We start from the raw sequence: 17,564 nt of genomic DNA, 5'->3' as shown, positions 1-17,564 counted from the left end.
ACTTTATCTGTACTATCTCTCGCACAATGACAATATCTCTGGTGCCGCCCGAATTTTTCGTTGTTGGTTAAAAATAATGAAAACTGAGTCGTGGGCAAGGAATCGTTTTTGTCTCCTTATCGTTGTTATAGGTTACATTTTGATGTTGGTTATAGTATCAGCACAGTCATACTACCACTTTGCCGCATTTAAAAACTCTGTAATGATGATACAGGCTGTTTTCTTGTACCTGATGTTACTTGTATCCAACCGACATGGTCCATTTGGCTGTTTTTATCCATCTCCAGGTGTTTATCCACCTTCACGGCAAGTGATATATCTTTCATTTGTTCTATTCACGTTTGCAAGTATTATTGATCTTATGCATTTTGCCCGTATCACACTAGTTGAAACTTCAACAGCATGGGGCAATGACGACTACGATGTAACTGACGAAGATGATGACGACGACGACGACGAATCATTCAGTATTGTTGGTGTCATTGGACTTACCTCACATATAGCACTCATGTAAAGACATGACATTCAAATTTAATAAACTAATATATGTATCTTAGATCTTCAGTTTCTTGTGTTGCACTGATAACTTGATACAAGGAATATGTTTACAATGTAGATTTCTCCTGATGAGCATGTAATAAGTGATATCAGTGTTTTGTTGCATTGCCTAGTGGTTATATTTAGTAAAGGTCTTCTCAATAATTTTTGTATAGGATCTATTTAATGGAGTTGTCCATAGATAACCCAAGTTACAGTTTGCAAATTTTCCATATCCAAAGCCATAACTCAGACATGCTTGAACAGGTCTCATTCAAAGTTGGTATTAGCACAGTGTTCTATGACATACATGTGCACATCCATTTTCATTGTGATACAATCCGATATGGCTGCCTGGCAGCCATTTTGTTTGAGAATTTTCCATGTCCAAAGCCATAACTCGGACTTGCTTGTACAGATCTCATTCAAAGTTGGTATTAAAACAGTGTTCTATGACATACATGTGCGTATTCATTGTTGTCATGATACAATCCGATATGGCTGCCTGGCAGCCATTTTGTTTGTGAATTTCCCATGTCCAAAGCCATAACTCAGACATGCTTGAACAGAGTAGTGATATCAAAAACAACCATATGAGGCCAAACAACATTAACCAGGTTTGAAAATGACAACATAAACTGCCAGTTCCTTAAAACCCAATCATAGCGGGGCCTATGTCATTTTCAATGACTTGTTATTATTATTATTGTCATTATTATATAATGTTACCGAGGAGTGGCAAGTGATAGTTTTGGCCCGTATGATATCAAACCACCTGTGACAGTCGGTATACATAACTGAACTGACATAGGGTCTTGTGTTGTGAAAAACAGATAGGGATAGATAGCATTGTATACGTTGGGTGCAAGTAAAGTAACTTTTGATGTTGGCCGATCCTTCAAGATTGGAATAACAGCAGTACTTGTCGAGGTAAGTCGCATGATGGAACGCCATACAATTTATATCAGAATATTGAAAGACTTGTGGCAAAATTTCTATTTTTTTACATTTCAGAGGAAGGATAACAGCTGTTATCTTACTAAATATTGGCATTAACCAGCACAGTCATAACCTCCTGGGTAGGACCCGATTTGACCCATATCTCCCAAATTATGATAAGGACGGATCAAAAATGGCCTTCGGCCGTCTAAGTGGATAATTATTTATTAATACGAATATTTCCAAATTCATGAAAGGCTTTATTTGACACATAACATTCAGACACTGCACAACACATTGAAAATTAATGATAACGAGTCAGGGCTCAAAGCTGTGATCACATCGCATACGCGACCAATTTGTTTAAATTCAAACCATTTTTAAAGTTGCGTTGCATTCATCTACCGAATGACCGAACTTACTCATATTGATTATTTACAATTTGTGACAACAGCCTTCTATTACAGTTTATCTTCTGTTTGAAGTCTTTGACATGTAATAGGAGACAAATATTTCTCAGTTGTCCTTCGTGTAAGTAAGCATCCTTCTACGAAAGCCTTCAAAGTGCTGTACCTATAAGTACTGAAAATAAAGACATTGAAAATAGTTAATGACCGAACACATTCATTACATACTCACTTCCAGAAGCTTCCCTCTGAACGTCGTTACAGGGTTCCATTTGCGAAAAAGAACTAGTTTAAAAATCATTCTCACCATCAGCAGTGGCCATTTTGAACACAATGTGACAGCTTCAAGTGAACGTTTATGTCATTATGTAAATGTACTATTTCTGTTTTCATTGGTGTGAATTATGTGTATTTTTGTAACATTTGCTGACGAGTCTGAAGACAATTTTCTGTGTTTTTATGCAGACAATAAAGTTTTGAATTGAAATGAATTGAAGACGTCACAGCTATAGTATAGTTACAAATACAATTCTAGTTTTTACAGCTGTCTCACAACACAACACAAAGGGATCATTAGATCTGAATACAAATATAGACGTCGGAGAGTCATCTCTGTCCAATGTCTATTATACAATATGCACAATTTTAGTTACGCTGCAAGCTGACACGCAAATACTCTTGTGTTATTAAATTTTAAGTACATAGAACGAGGCAGAGTATTTTGTGATGTGATTTTGCAAGCCAGTTTGATGACGACACTTTTCCTGCCAAAGCCCTATGCTAATCAATAGTCTTCATCAGTATTGTAAGTTATTTACTTGTAGGTCAGGGATTGTATTTTATATATAATATAGATTAGAAAATATATTTTCTTTCCAAGAACAACTTCTTTTTCTAATAGTATAACAATCAGATGCAAAGTTACCTCGAATTTTATAATTACAACGGCGGAAACCGAGCTTCCAGCTAGCTCATTAATAACACAAATTAAGACTAGTTGTTCCAGGTGGTAGATTACGCAAGTGATAGTGGTGTATTTGCTCTGCGGATGTAATCACACAGTAACCAAGATACATGTAGTACGTCCCCCAAAATGTACAATGCAAGCTAATGGAAATTGTCAGAAACGTCACCCCACTGTGAATACAAATAAAACAACCTCCATTCCAAGCTTTCAACATGTGGCAACCATCACATATGACATACCGCATCACTTATGACCATATATTTAACAAACTAGCGTAATTAGTTGGCCGAAAGCTCGGTTTCCGCTCTTGTAATGTGAGTTGTAACAGGTTTTTCAATTTCTCATTAAAATAATTTACTAGCCAGTGTGATGTCTCAGATCTAGGTGTTACCCTTGCAATGTTAAGAATCAAATATTCACAATGATAATTATACAATTTTGTAATCATTACGTATACACTATTCAATTCACATTTTCTCTTTTTTAACAGGTAAAAGGATGCGAACCTACCATCACAGACGTTTTGCTTCACTGATATTGTTTTCTAGTGGTGTATATATTATTTCCTACGTATGTAGTTTTGACATTTATTACAAGGAAAAGCTCGCTCGACTTGGCTTCGACAACATACTGCTCGGAGGTACCAGTATGATAAATGGAACACTTCAGCCAAGTGACCACTATGTTGTTCCAAATATAGTTCACTATGTGTGGCTTCACTGTCGTCCCTTCAGTTTCATGAACATGCTGAGCATGGCTAGTGTGTACAAAATAGTGAAACCCGACATAATTCTTTTTCACACAGATTGTGAGCCTGAAGGCGAACTCTGGGACCTTGTTAAACTAATTCCACAACTGGAAATCAAGTATATGGAGGCTCCAACCGAAATATTTGGTCAGAAATTGAGTACAAAATGGCCACAACACCAAGCCGACATAGCAAGACTTCGAGTTCTCCTCGAGGATGGAGGTGTTTACTTCGATCTAGACGTTCTGGCCGTGAATCCCTTGGAACCACTTCGGAAGTATGAATACGTTGCTGGTCGCGAGGGTCCTTACTTACTAAATAATGGTGCCATTTTAGCTAATTCAAAGTCCCCCTTTCTTACATTATTCTATGAAAGTTATCGAACTTATAGAAGCCGTTGTTGGGCTTGTAATTCTGTATGTGCACATCACGATTTAGCGGAGAAACATCCTCATCTTATTCACATAGAAAATAATGGTCTGACACCACCTGACGTTGACACACGAACAGTATATTACGGTAAATATGAATGGCAGAAAGGCCATTTTGCTTTCCATTTCTTTCAAGACATGGACACCCTCTCGAGTTGGCTATATGCGCCCAGACAACCAAATGGAGATTGGATTCGAGATTTCGATGCAGAAAATATAAAAGAGTTAGATTCGACTTTTGGCGAAATTTGTCGTTTTATCTATTATGGGAATAAGGATATGGTTGCATCTGGCTCTGTTCCACCTGATCCCTGGTGGGTTACCCTAGCAAAAGTATAATTTTCCTCATATCTTTGACATTATCAAATGCTGCACTATATATGAGACTTCACTAGTTACAAGTGGGATTTTAGAGTTGTTGTTTTGAGAGGAGGGGTCATATTTTTCATATGTATGTCCTTGGGAGGGCAACATTTATGAAAATGACATCAGGAGAGAGTCTCATTTTATTACGACTAATTTCATCACTCAACACCGTATTTGGCATCCACCCGTTGTCACTACTGTCAAATCCTCTGTTGTTCCATGATATCAGAACACATTCAAATCAATGCTGTCAAACAAGCAATGAATCAATTGTTACTTATGAGGGGAGGAGGTGTAACAGGAGATAATGATAATAAAATAATAATAATTTAATAATAATATTATATAATAATAATTTTAATAATAATCATCATCATAAGGGGAGACGGTATGGAATTATGGATACTGTTGTCAGTGTGCCACATTTAAGGTCATAAATTCATTTAATGTTTTAAATTTACCCACGTAAATGTTCAAAATCATATACATGTACTTTCTAAATATTGGACGTGAGTGTTCACATCTATCTGAAAAATCTATTAGTCGCATTACTCTTTTCTGCAAGATAAATATTTGTTTCAAAGTTGATTCAAAAGTACGAACACAGATTTCTATGCAGTCAGTGTGACAGATGTGGTAAAATAATAATAATAGATGAATATTTCTGTAGCATTAAATCTCACACAGGCACTTTAGTTGCCGAACATTTCAACAGCCCGGGTCGTAACATCATTCACTTTCAATGTAGTGTAGACCTATTTTATGAAGCCAAATCATAAGCTTCTAAATTGCATTTTACAGATACAAAATAATGTTTGACTGCATCACATAATCCATCCACATTTGAAATACCATGACTTGCGAGACATTGCATGTGGTGTCTTTTGTGTGATAAATAACACATGGTGAAACTTACTAATTTTACCTTACTGACTATTAAAGGTTACTGTGGTTTTCGAAAGCAGTATCACATACGGGGAAAATTATGGCTAAACAGTCATTGCAGTAAATGTCACAGTCAACGATAAGTGGCTTAAACAACTATACAATTTCCTGAAAAGTTTCTTGATTTGAAACTAAACTTGCAAAACGGTTTTAGTGGTTTAGAATTCCGAAAGAGTTTACCATGAACACTTGGAAATGGAGATTTTTTCAGGATGCTATTGGATGGTACTGAATGATCGCTTGTAGTCCAAATACTTGCCCATGAACAATACTTCTTGTGGTCAAGCTATAAAATCGTTTGTATTTTCTGATTTCGACCATTGTAACTTATCACAATTATATTCACTCATCAAAGTTGCAATCCATGTATTAAATGCATCAACATCCCTCACTCACTTTCTCTATACTCCCTCCCTCTGACTACCCCGCTTTCTTTTGCAACACAGCAAACAAATGCTGAAAATGGTACATACTCATAATAGTGAGAATGACTTATTAACTACAGATATAGAAACGAAAACATAACATTTACAGTCCATAAAACACTGGCCAATTGCCAACATAACTTTCAGATAACCTTACCATCCATCAAGACGTGTGGAATGCAATGAGTATGCCTGGAATCACAATACAAGTAATACATTCTATATAATGTCAGATCGCATTGAAACTAAGAACAGATATCAGTTGCAATGTCGACAGTTACATTAATACGTAGCACGAACCTATTGCTATTCTTAGAATACACAGATATGCTCAAGAAGATCAAGTGACAATTACGTACTTATATATCCGAAAATAGACGACCAGTTCGTTGAAGAACGCGTAAGCTTGATCTTCAAGGCCTACTGACTTAAACTTGAAGTTAAAGAACTGATGCTAGTCTGATCGGTTTCTGATTTTCAACCAACTGCTCACCACATTATCATTAACGACAGTATGAGAACGTGTACGGTCGTCATCATCTCCCTTACCCTCGTCATTAATGCCTCAATATCTGTACATGTAACCAACGCATTGGTACCTGACATCTACAATGTTACGGAGGACGTCAGTAATGGGATAAGTGTTGTCTCTATTGTTTATAGAGAGTCGCTTGCCGTGCAAAGAAAAGCGGAGAGTGAAAGTGGAGAGATGGCAGACGATATTGTTGTACGACAAGTCAGTGATGGAAAGCATCTGGTTACGGCTGTTTTCGATGGCTATATGAATATTAAGAATTGTCATATTACCAGAAATAGTGAGAAAATCACGCAGTTTAGCGACTCTTTCGGCGTAGCTGTAAATACTGGAGTAACAAATCCGGACAGCATCGACATTGACACCGCAAAGTTAATCGTAAACCAACAGAAAACTATCATAGACAAGGCACAATTATATGCTGTGGAGACTGACAAGCAGTCAGCTGAAAGGAAATTTACGGAATTCAGCAACATTAGACAGCTCCCAGAAGAATTTTCAGCGATGCTTGATATGTTTACTCTTCAACAGCAATGTCTGGAATTAAGAAATGAAAAACAAATAGCTCGAAAAAACAATTATGGTTCGAGTAGGAAGACGGTCGTGTCAAAGGTCAGAGAGAAACGAAGTTTTGATGCTTTCAGTGTACCGGGTACGTTGTGGTGTGGACCTGGAGATATCGCTGAGAATAATGACGACCTTGGCGTAAACAAAGCTGCCGATGAGTGCTGCCGTGAACATGACAGTTGTCCTGACTATATTGTCGGCTTTGGATTGAAGTATGGCTTCATCAATATGAGACCGTTCACAATAAGCCGATGTGATTGTGACAATAGGTAGGTGACGTCATATTACCTTAGCTGTACCGTGATTGTCGCCATGGGGTAAAAGATTACACGAATAAATCAAATCAATCAACTCTCACACATCATATCATAATTTTGCTTTATGATTATCATTCACATAAAAACATTTGAAGACTTTGGTTCTTATTGTGGTGTAGTCGTCATAGTTTTGTAAAAATACGGATGACAGTGGTGGTGGTGGTGGTGGTGGTCCACCATGCTAACGGTATGTCATCGTCGTCGTCATTTTAATCACCATCTCCCTACTGAGGCTAGATTGCCACTTTTGATGTCTGGAAACGTCATCGTTATGGTCATTATCATAATTATAATCATCATCATTATCTGAAGAGGATAAACTTGTATTTGATACTCGGTGACGTCATCGTTATCGTAATGATTAATCGCCATCCCCTGAAGAGGACAAGCTTTTTAATGCTTGATGAAGTCCCTGTCATTACAAGAACTAACCTTCGTACTAACTTATATTTGATGTTAGAACTCACCATGCAATACATAATATATTTTTGCAGGTTTAAGACTTGTCTGAGGAATGCCAACACCACGACAGCACTCGAGGTCGGCAATCTGTTCTATAACGTTTTCCATATACCGTGCTTTCAACTGACGAACAGGGCTGTTGAAGTCTGTGCTCGGCGTTCATGGTGGGGACGCTGCATTGAGAGAGAAACCATCTTGGTAGAGAAGGCTGTACTCGTCGAGGAGAGATTCTAGAAATCTTCGCATTATTGGCAAATGTGACGAGCAAAAACATTTCTAGTTTGTAGACATTCTATTTTTCATTTTTTTAAATACGATGTCGCAAGTCTGCCATCACCCACATATTTAGTGGTTAATTAAGAAGTGGTTCCTAGTCATCTTATTTCAGCGGTTTCTTATTAATAGATACAAACGATGTATGATTATGTTTACACTATTCTTCAATTTTGGTCCCAGATTGAGGACTGAACACGATAGAACTGTCATCAGCAAAAGGTTTTATTTGGATATACTTTATTCAGAATCTATGTGACACAGATTGTTACTAATAGATGGAATAGTGATTATCAATGCCTTGTAAAGAGAGTCAGTGTAACTGTACTGTACACCATTCTGAAAGTTTACACCACATGTATTCATAGCGAGGCAGTGACAAACTGCTTTCGACTACACTTCTATATATGGGTTGATATAGAGTATTGTCATTGTGTCCAAAACACAGAAATAAGTAGCAGTAGGTCGGAGAAAGTGATCAAAAGACACCGTATTCTATTCTAATGATGAGACAGCTTGTTGACCAATTAATTCAATCATCAATGAAAACAATTGGACCTGTGAATTATCATTGTTAATTAAGCAGGATTGTTATGAAAATACAATTATTATTTTTGCGAGTCAATTGAATAAATATTACTGTGTATTATTAGATCGATTATATTTATGTTTGAATGATGTTGTGTGTTGTGACTTTCCCACTTGTGACTTGTATGTCCACGGTTGCAAGCAATGAGTTCAGTATACAATCAAGAGCATCAAATAACATTGTGTAGTATTAGGAAGATTCGTTAGTTCTGGCGAAACGAACTTTAATGTAACATTTTCTTTGAAATCATCAAGTTGTCATGGTAATTACATACTTTGCATCATGATTATAAACTACAACATGCCTTGCATATTAATAAATAGGGAACAAAGGCAAAGCTGATTTGGTCTCAGCTGCATTTCTTTAGAAACAGTTATTTTAAACTACTTTTCACCGATTTTGCACTGTGCGACCTCTTTGAAATTGGCTCATAAAAATTAGCAAAGCTAACTGAGAAGAGGTTTCTGTACACTTGGGCGAGGCATTCTGGGAAACAAACAAACCTAGGAGCTCCTAATTTCTCAATAACCTCAGCATTGTTTGGACAAGGGTTACATGCAAAAAAAAAAAAAAAAAAAAAAAAAGCTTAGGCGTTCCTTGCTTTGTTCACAGAATGCCCATGTGTATAGCAGGCCAAACCAGATTTGCCAATTTTCATAACTCTATTTCAGATGGGTTGCACGATGCAGGGTTAACGGAAATGACTTTTCTGTGTTCCCTAATCATGAAAAATATGCAGCTTTGTTCCCCTTTCATTATTGCATAATTCCCGAAAATCATCGTTCTGTTATTGTCAATGTATGTATCAAATTATATGGAATTTGAAGCTTCAATTCTTATGATATAGCGCATTTACTGAAAGTAATTAATTTGGAAATGAAAGGAAAATTACATTAATATTCATGCGATGTTTACCAAAACCTAATCAGTTCTTTCCGTTATAGTAACTTGATAAGATGTGTTCAGTAGCAAGTTTCATTAGAATTGACGCAGTAGTTTTTGTCAAACTGACAAATTGCATACACAGACAGACAGACAGACAGACAGACAGACAGACAGACAGACAGACAGACAGACAGACAGACAGACAAAATCGTTACATTACCCCTCCCTTATTGAAGGTAACATTGTCTATTGGTCGACTTCTATAATCTGACAGCTGGACGAGCCAACAACACGTCTTGGCTGGGTTCCAATACCGCGCATGCGTCCTGTTGACTTCAATGTATGATTACATGATGGCATCGAAATGCATCATGCAGTAATATCTGGGTAAGTTTCATGCATCCATCTACATCTCGCTCAAACTCTTCTTTCTTCATTCGTTTGTAGTCTCTGATATCTTTGTGTGAATTGTTTTCAATCTATGACATGTTATTTTATTTCTAAGACGTAAAATATTGTTTTCAGTAATTAATTAACATGAACTGGTGGTAACCCTTTACCAACAACTGCACGTATCTTGACAACTGGAGTCAAAACTATGCGAAGACTTCACAGAAGCTGAGCTGACATCAAATATTGTATAACATCAAGTAAAATGTTCTCGACACGTAGATGGTATCTGTTGACTGCCGTCACTTTGGTGATTGCGCTCATACTGTTCTTCATTGCTGGCATCATCACAGCAGTTTGCTCGGCATCCAAGCCTGTCAAGGAATGCATCTCCCCATCTCAGACAACGAAACTGACAACCAGCTACGATATTACGTCAACACTGGGCATTTCCATGGAAATTGTAATGATAATCTGTACACTTTGTCTGTACTATCTCTCGCACAATGACAATATCTCTGGTGCCGCCCGAATTTTTCGTTGTTGGTTAAAAATAATGAAAACTGAGTCGTGGGCAAGGAATCGTTTTTGTCTCCTTATCGTTGTTATAGGTTACATTTTGATGTTGGTTATAGTATCAGCACAGTCATACTACCACTTTGCCGCATTTAAAAACTCTGTAATGATGATACAGGCTGTTTTCTTGTACCTGTTGTTGCTTGTATCCAACCGACATGGTCCACTTGGCTGTTTTTATCCATCTCCAGGTGTTTATCCGCCTTCACGGCAGGTGACATATCTTTCATTTGTTCTATTCTCGTTTGCAAGTATCATTGATCTTATGCATTTTGCCCGTATCACACTAGTTGAAACTTCAACAGCATGGGGCAATGACGACTACGATGTAACTGACGAAGATGATGACGACGACGAATCATTCAGTGTTGTTGGTGTCATTGGACTTACCTCGCATATAGCACTCAGGTAAAGACATGACATTCAAATTGAATAAACTAATATATGTACCTTAGATCTTTAGTTTCATGTGTTGCACTGATAACTTGATACAAACAATATGTTTACTATGTAGATTTCTCCTGTGATGAGCATGTAATAAGTGATATCAGTGTTTCGTTGCATTGCCTAGTGGTTATTAGAAAAGGGCTTCTCAATAATTTTTGTATAAGATCTATTTAATGGAGTTGTCCATAGATAACCCAAATTACAGATATTCTGAAAATATGCTTTACCAAAAGTGCATGTACAATATTTACAAAATTTGACGAAGACACGGAATTTGAATTAGGATATATGTCAAGTGAAAAAGTGACAAGTCAACTTATTTGTTAAAAAAACTTGACTTAAAAATGCCGAGACTAGCAAATATGTCACCATCTTGCGAGGAACTGATAAAGACCTGGTTGTAGATGAAAACGAAATTTGTCTCAACATAGGATTGAACCGATAAAGTTTAAAAGTATTAGGACACTAAGTTTGAAAGTGAAAGTTCGCAACAATAAATGTTATTTAGCATTTATTCATTACTTAAAAGACTACAACCGGTAATTTTCTGCCAATCTGAAGACTTTGAACATGAGTATGTCTATTTTATTGATTAAAGAATCACATGTATATAACTATATATTATTATTCACTAACTTTAAGGAAAACATTATGATTTCTGTTTTGACAATATTTTGTTCCTAAAATGTATGATACTTTTAGCTCTGAATCCTACAGACTTCCTTATATGACGGGCGATAATTGGTGGTATTTTTTAACTTTGGTTTTATGTTCAGATTGGATTTTGCTGTGTACTTCTGGGAGATGGCGTGTGTAGGTTTCAGCGAAAAGCTAGAGATTTATGGAGGCGAAAATACTATTCTTAGAGATGTTACTGCAGACTGGATAGAGACAGGAAGAAACAGACAAAGTGCGGATACATATGCATATGAGGATGTTGAAAATGACTCCACTGAACGTGAGATGGACTCGGTTAACATTTTTGTTGAAGTGGAACCTTTAGTTCAGCATTTTCAAAATGGCACACACAACAGCAGAACATACGGATCAAGAGACTCTGTATCAACTGTCATATAATAATGTTGCCACTTTTTGACAATGTTCAATACATAAATATACTGACCATTTTTGCGCTCATCATCAATTTAGAGTCAGTTTTCAGCTACGCATCACATGCATGCATGTTTCAATCTATAGAGAATTTACTTCACTGGTATGAATTGTTGACAAAGGTAGGGCGCGAATTTGACAACAAAGGGCTTATTAATTAGAAGGTGAGGCGAACGCGGAAAATTAGTAAAATCAATGCCACCACGTGAACGTTGTGCTAAACAGAATCAACGCTTACCTCAGAAGTAACGTCACAGTTACCGTAAAGGGGACAGTGGTTTACGACAATGTTCCCGGAAACTTATATTTTGGCATGTCCCATTAGTTTATAGTGGGCGATGTCACGAAAATGTTCAAATACCAGTAAATTTTTCACAGTGTTTTCCATTTATGTTTAAATCTTTCATGAAACTGCAAAGAAAACATTGATACTAAATGTCTGATGATGCCTTGGGCATTTCCCAAACTTTTGTAAATATGTTCACTACAAGTACACTATGAAAACCTACAATTTTCATTAAATCACAACAACTAGTAATAGTGTTAGATTGGACCATGCAGTTTGAAAGAATATCAGAACCCACTCAGTAATATTTACCCATTTTAACATCCATGCTATTAAAGTACCAGTAATGCCATATGATAGCAGTCTATGAATTAACAGTGTATGATTGACTGTGTCAAGAAAAGTCTAGGTTGACCACCTTTGCCAATATGGAAACCGATTTATAAACAAATATTTCTAGAAAGCACAGTTTGATCAGTGCGCACTTGTCCTATAAAGCGTAGCTTTTAATAATAATCAGCAATTTGTATAAATAATGATTTCCAGGAATTAGGCTATACTAGTATCTGAACGAGGTATATTTAAAATTCCATATGATTTGGTACACACATCAACCGTAACAAAGTGTACTTATCCCAAAAGGTTGTTGACCTAGATTTTATTCTGACGTAGCTATTCGTTTTAATGTTTCATTTCCATAATTAATGATTTTCGGTAATTAGTTTATATCTTTAAAATACAAGCTTCAAATTCTACATAATTTGATACATTAAGTGATGAAAATAAAGCGCAAGTGTTTCATATAGTTTGCTGATTTAGTTTTTAATTATATTGAATCATTTGCATAATTAATCATTTTTATTAATTAGGCTATATCTTAAGAACGCACACTTCAAATTTCAATAATTTGGTACATGCGTTGATGATACCAAAGTGTAGGTGTCCAATAAAGATTGTTAATGTAGCTATCCTAAATGATTCTTTGCGCAATTAATCTTTTCTGGTAATACCTTATCACATTTTTGTGTGAATTGGTAAAGGACTCTGCTGTGTGTGATGCCTGCATTAATGTTAATATTGAGTTGATATATGTGTATCTACATGTAAAAAAAACATCGTTTCCTATCATGAGTGAAAAGCCGGGGTAACTAACTCCGTTTGCACTGTACTGATTTAAGTCTAAACTCCACCCCTTCCGTCCTTCTCTTTAATATTTAAGGGGGTATTGTCTGATGTAATACTGTACAGTTAACATCAAAAATATGTAAATGCAATAGAGTACTTGCTATGCCCCAAGTCAGAACAAATAATAGAGGTAATAAAATCATTCTCGTAAACGCAGCAGTATTATATTTCCAAGTAATCAATAATTGCAGTAATATACGTATTCAAAATGAACGAAGTAATGTCCGGTAATGTACATATGATAAACTCAAAACCTTCACACCAAACTGACTTTCCAACATGTTTCTAAAATAGCAAATTTCCCGTATTCCTTTCCAACAAATATTAAGGCCATATGCGTTATCTGGTGAACTCAGCACATCAAGAAATTGTCGACAAGAAGTATAACTTTATAATACACTATCGCATCAAAAAAAAACTTGCATGCATTAAATAAATTATATAAAATGGCGTTTTTGAACCATACATCTATTCAGAGAAAACAATATCCTTGCATTATTCTACTCCTTCGTTTAGCATTCTCATCATAAGTAACTATATGTGTCTACAAATAGAACCATCGTCAAGACGTTGTGTCAAGGAAATAGCCAATTAGGGCTATAGTGATACATAGGTCATTGAGTAATTGTAACTAAGATTTCAAACCACTAAATTTGTGGGATCGACTAAGACAAACTCTTCTGGAAACTTCGGTGTATCAACTGTAGATCTGACTTTCCAGTCTTCCCAGGGATCTTTGTATATTCCCCTATACTCAACTTCCTCGTAAATGGTACTCACATGTGTCATGTTCCAGAAGAATTTCGCAAAGTCAAGCCTGAAATTGATATGAAATATACAGTCAATATTATGACCTGTCAGCATTATTCATATATTTACAGTGTTAGCTGTAAGAAATGTGAATAAAATGACCAAGTCTTATTTTGATGTTTAATTATAATAATTTTTACTGTGTTGGGTGATTTTTGTGTCCTATTGTCCATTTTAAAAACGATATAGTATCGAAATATACATATGATAGGGCACCGACATCAATTTTAGTATTGCTGTTATCAAACCATACCCCAATTACTATCGTTACTTAACTTGTGTTTTGTTTGTCAACATTTACAAAAATACAATTCTAGTAATTGGGCCTAAACAAATTGTTTGGTTCCGGTTAACAGACCCCACCTTGCTTTTTCACTCCCAACCCTAAACAGTTTTTACATATTCGAGAGAAAAAAATAAAATTGCGAATATTGGGAAGTCTAGCCAGAAATAGTGGTTGCGGAAACTGACATCAACTTAAAAAAGATAATGTAAAACTGTTATTACTGTTAATGCTAAAACAGTTAAGATAGACCAACTACAATTGTTATTGCTGCATACGGTAGAATACATAAATGTATTGTACTGGTGCCTTGGTTACGTGGGAATAATCAGCGTGTAATCAATAATGCAGTTTACATACTGAGTGGAGCTAAATGTGTAGCTACTTGAGGAAATCTGGCTATCAACTACACTATCGTACTGAGTGTAGTCGCATTAACGCATCGATAGCTGCATCACCATGTTACACCAATAATTTTAGTTTCTGTCGTCCTTATCAGTATGCTTGGAGCTTGATTTTCGTAGTACTAGTAGTAAATTATAAAGACTTTGATATAAAACGTACCTTAAGAAGACTTTGGCTGTCATTCCCAGTACATCCATTACATGTGTGAGATTACTGTGATTGCCTGAGGTCTCGAAAATCGAATATAGCTTCAGACTCAAATAAATAGTGTCAGTGATGAATTCAGCCAAATTTGTAATACTCGCAAACAAGAAGAGCGTCGTCGCCAGGTATTGGTATATTCGATGTTTGGGGTATATTGATGCTAGGGGCCCCTTCTCATTAGATACCAACAGAAGAATATACCACGCTGTCAATCCCAATGGTAGGATAGCGTATCGGAGAGCGGCATTTTCACCTGGCGAGTCCAATTTATCTGATAGTGATATTGTGAAATTGTACAAACAAATCACACACAACAGAAGTGTTCGCGTTTTCACCCACAAATGCTTACACAAAAGAAATCCACAGCAATCCTTAAAGTTATTAAGTTTGAAGTGCCGACAGCACCCCTTGACTACGCGACATTCGTAGTACAAAAGTACGGCGATGAGAACCACAATAGCTGATAGGATCGGCTCTAGGGTTGCTATACCGTCCGCAAACCGCTGTAAATTGTCATTGCCATGGACTGAAAACTCGCACCTTGAGTCGGGCTTCAGAAATTCGTCGAGACATATGAAAACAATGAAGAGATTCACCACCATGGATGAAACTGCCATACACATCGTGACGGCAAATATTATCCATGTGCAAATGTTCGTTGATCGAGGCATGGTTTAAATATGTCATGAGTCGCTCATGATTGTTTGTTTTAAAACATATATCATAAAGTAAATCAGTATTCTTTAAAAATCATTATTTGTTTTCAGAGTTTTCGTAGTTGTGAATATGAAATAGTGTTGTCGTTTTATAGTAGTTAGTCACTGTTGTGTTTGATGGCAGTGTTTTCCTTTGTTAATTCCGCTTCCGTCTGTTGATAAATAAGTTCAAATCCTGGTCTTGGGTCGTCCTGGGGTCTTTGAAGTATACATGAAGGGCTTGACATTCGTTCAAATACTAAAGTACTTATACTCGAAGCAGTCGTTTAATTATATCCTGAAAGTACAAAAGGAAAGAAAAGCGAAACTAGGAACAGCAATGCGTCACCTCAAAGGGGCGCCCTCAAGGGTCATACACTAGCAATTCAAGCCAAAACATGCAAAGGGAAATTCCCGGAATCTCATGAATAGGCTTGAAATTAATACATAGCTGAGCGTGTACAGCTTTCAATTTCAGTTTAATAATGACGATATATACAAAGTGGGGATATTTCATATTTCCGCCTTCAATTTGAACAAAGGAATGGATAATTTAACTACGAGTCATAAAGCTTTCTACACGTTTGCCCCATCGACATTTCTTGATACATACTTGAAATCCTTAAATCCGATAAAATTTATCAAAACAATATCTGCTCAAAAAATGAGAGAGAACAATAATGCCATTGACCAAGAAGGGTTTGTGTCTTGAACACTTTGCCAAAACATGAACAATAATTACCCGATAGTCAAACATCCACGATGTGGTGTACTTACGAAAGCTGCAGCTTCTACATGTACTGTAACAGAGACCAAAGTCCCATTTTGACAACAACATGGCAGTACATTGTATCATAACACGTAGAGTACAGAATATACTACATGTAGATAGTGTGTATTTTCCCAATGCGATAGCGCTATTTTTCTCACTGAACATCAGTAAGTTTGTAAACGATGGTGATTTTTGTTGGGAAAGTCCCTCGATATGTAAATTATGTGTACCAGTTCCGAAAGTTGACGTCATTGCTCTGTATAGTTTGGCGCCGACCCTGTGTGTCTCGGATTTCAGGCGTTCAAATTAAGAAATGGTGGTACCATGGTGGGCTTGTACACTTTATATGCACTTTAATAGTGGTATTCAGGTTTGTGTATTCCATGTCAGCTAATCAACCTGAAAAGACATCGTTGTCAGTTGGAAGGTGAGAAACGGCTACGTAATGAATAGCTTATAATACACAGAGCATAATTTACAGGATATAGCATCAGTCGGGAGAACTTATGAGAAGGACTCATATAACTGGTGATGAGGAAAGTTGCAATGATTCAAAGTGAAGCTACGGCTTCGGATGGGCTGTGGAACGGTATTATAGGCTGTGGTCAGAATTTATGACATGCAGGGGTCTGGGGAGAAAATGGGGGTGGGGCACGAAAAAATAGGGGTGCAGAGGGGGCAAGAAAATTCTGATTGTCTGAAATATTTTGCTCACGATTTCAAACTATCATATACAGTCCAAAAAGTTCAAAGTTGATTTTATTTTATCATCCAATTACTTTCTCATAATGCTCCGGCTTTGAGTGAGCACTATCGGGGCTATGTATAAGAAACTGGAGTCTTTATTCCACTTTTACTCCACACATCGTCTTGTATGCTGTTTATCTTCCACTACATCTACCCATGCCGATCCTCAAACATTACAGTAGGATCCCTATGAAAAGCTGAGTAGAAGAAACTTTGTCATTTCCATATGTCTACGTCAAATCTTGGGTAGACTTACATTCC

The 17,564-nt window shown here is 36.6% G+C and overlaps 4 protein-coding genes across 4 annotated transcripts; 3 read left to right on the top strand and 1 right to left on the bottom strand.

The window, feature by feature from the left end:
- The first annotated feature begins 3,423 nt into the window (after positions 1–3,423).
- On the top strand, positions 3,424–4,368 carry LOC144449199 (uncharacterized). Its single transcript, XM_078139705.1, has one exon. It carries the CDS (start codon positions 3,499–3,501, stop codon positions 4,366–4,368), a length of 870 nt encoding a protein of 289 aa, XP_077995831.1. The 5' UTR covers positions 3,424–3,498.
- Positions 4,369–6,021: 1,653 nt separating this feature from the next.
- On the top strand, positions 6,022–8,580 carry LOC144449131 (uncharacterized). Its single transcript, XM_078139592.1, has 2 exons — positions 6,022–7,136; positions 7,679–8,580. The coding sequence occupies exons 1-2, from the start codon at positions 6,280–6,282 to the stop codon at positions 7,878–7,880; spliced, it is 1,059 nt and encodes a 352-aa protein (XP_077995718.1). The 5' UTR covers positions 6,022–6,279; the 3' UTR covers positions 7,881–8,580.
- Positions 8,581–10,339: 1,759 nt separating this feature from the next.
- LOC144449424 (uncharacterized) lies at positions 10,340–12,969 on the top strand. The gene is made up of 2 exons (XM_078139956.1): positions 10,340–10,767; positions 11,583–12,969. Exons 1-2 carry the CDS (start codon positions 10,340–10,342, stop codon positions 11,881–11,883), a joined length of 729 nt encoding a protein of 242 aa, XP_077996082.1. The 3' UTR covers positions 11,884–12,969.
- Positions 12,970–13,136: 167 nt separating this feature from the next.
- On the bottom strand, positions 13,137–16,013 carry LOC144449434 (uncharacterized). The gene is made up of 2 exons (XM_078139966.1): positions 15,045–16,013; positions 13,137–14,204 (listed from the first exon to the last, which is right to left on the bottom strand). The coding sequence occupies exons 1-2, from the start codon at positions 15,758–15,760 to the stop codon at positions 14,027–14,029; spliced, it is 894 nt and encodes a 297-aa protein (XP_077996092.1). The 5' UTR covers positions 15,761–16,013; the 3' UTR covers positions 13,137–14,026.
- Positions 16,014–17,564: the final 1,551 nt, after the last annotated feature.

The sequence above is a fragment of the Glandiceps talaboti genome, chromosome 18 (genome assembly GCF_964340395.1).
Source record: "Glandiceps talaboti chromosome 18, keGlaTala1.1, whole genome shotgun sequence".
Lineage (NCBI taxonomy): Eukaryota > Metazoa > Hemichordata > Enteropneusta > Spengelidae > Glandiceps > Glandiceps talaboti.
The sequence above is the reverse complement of the archived record's forward strand: the minus strand, read 5'-3'. Positions and strand labels throughout refer to the sequence as shown.

Bases quoted from the DNA above. Each gene is read 5' to 3' on its own strand.
- LOC144449131 (XM_078139592.1), top strand. From the start codon at position 6,280: ATGAGAACGTGTACGGTCGTCATCATCTCCCTTACCCTCGTCATTAAT. The intron at 7,137-7,678 runs GTAGGTGACGTC...ATATTTTTGCAG, and splicing joins CGATGTGATTGTGACAATAG to GTTTAAGACTTGTCTGAGGA.
- LOC144449199 (XM_078139705.1), top strand. From the start codon at position 3,499: ATGATAAATGGAACACTTCAGCCAAGTGACCACTATGTTGTTCCAAAT.
- LOC144449424 (XM_078139956.1), top strand. From the start codon at position 10,340: ATGAAAACTGAGTCGTGGGCAAGGAATCGTTTTTGTCTCCTTATCGTT. The intron at 10,768-11,582 runs GTAAAGACATGA...TTTTATGTTCAG, and splicing joins ACCTCGCATATAGCACTCAG to ATTGGATTTTGCTGTGTACT.
- LOC144449434 (XM_078139966.1), bottom strand. From the start codon at position 15,760: ATGCCTCGATCAACGAACATTTGCACATGGATAATATTTGCCGTCACG. The intron at 14,205-15,044 runs GTACGTTTTATA...TATCAATTTCAG, and splicing joins ACAGCCAAAGTCTTCTTAAG to GCTTGACTTTGCGAAATTCT.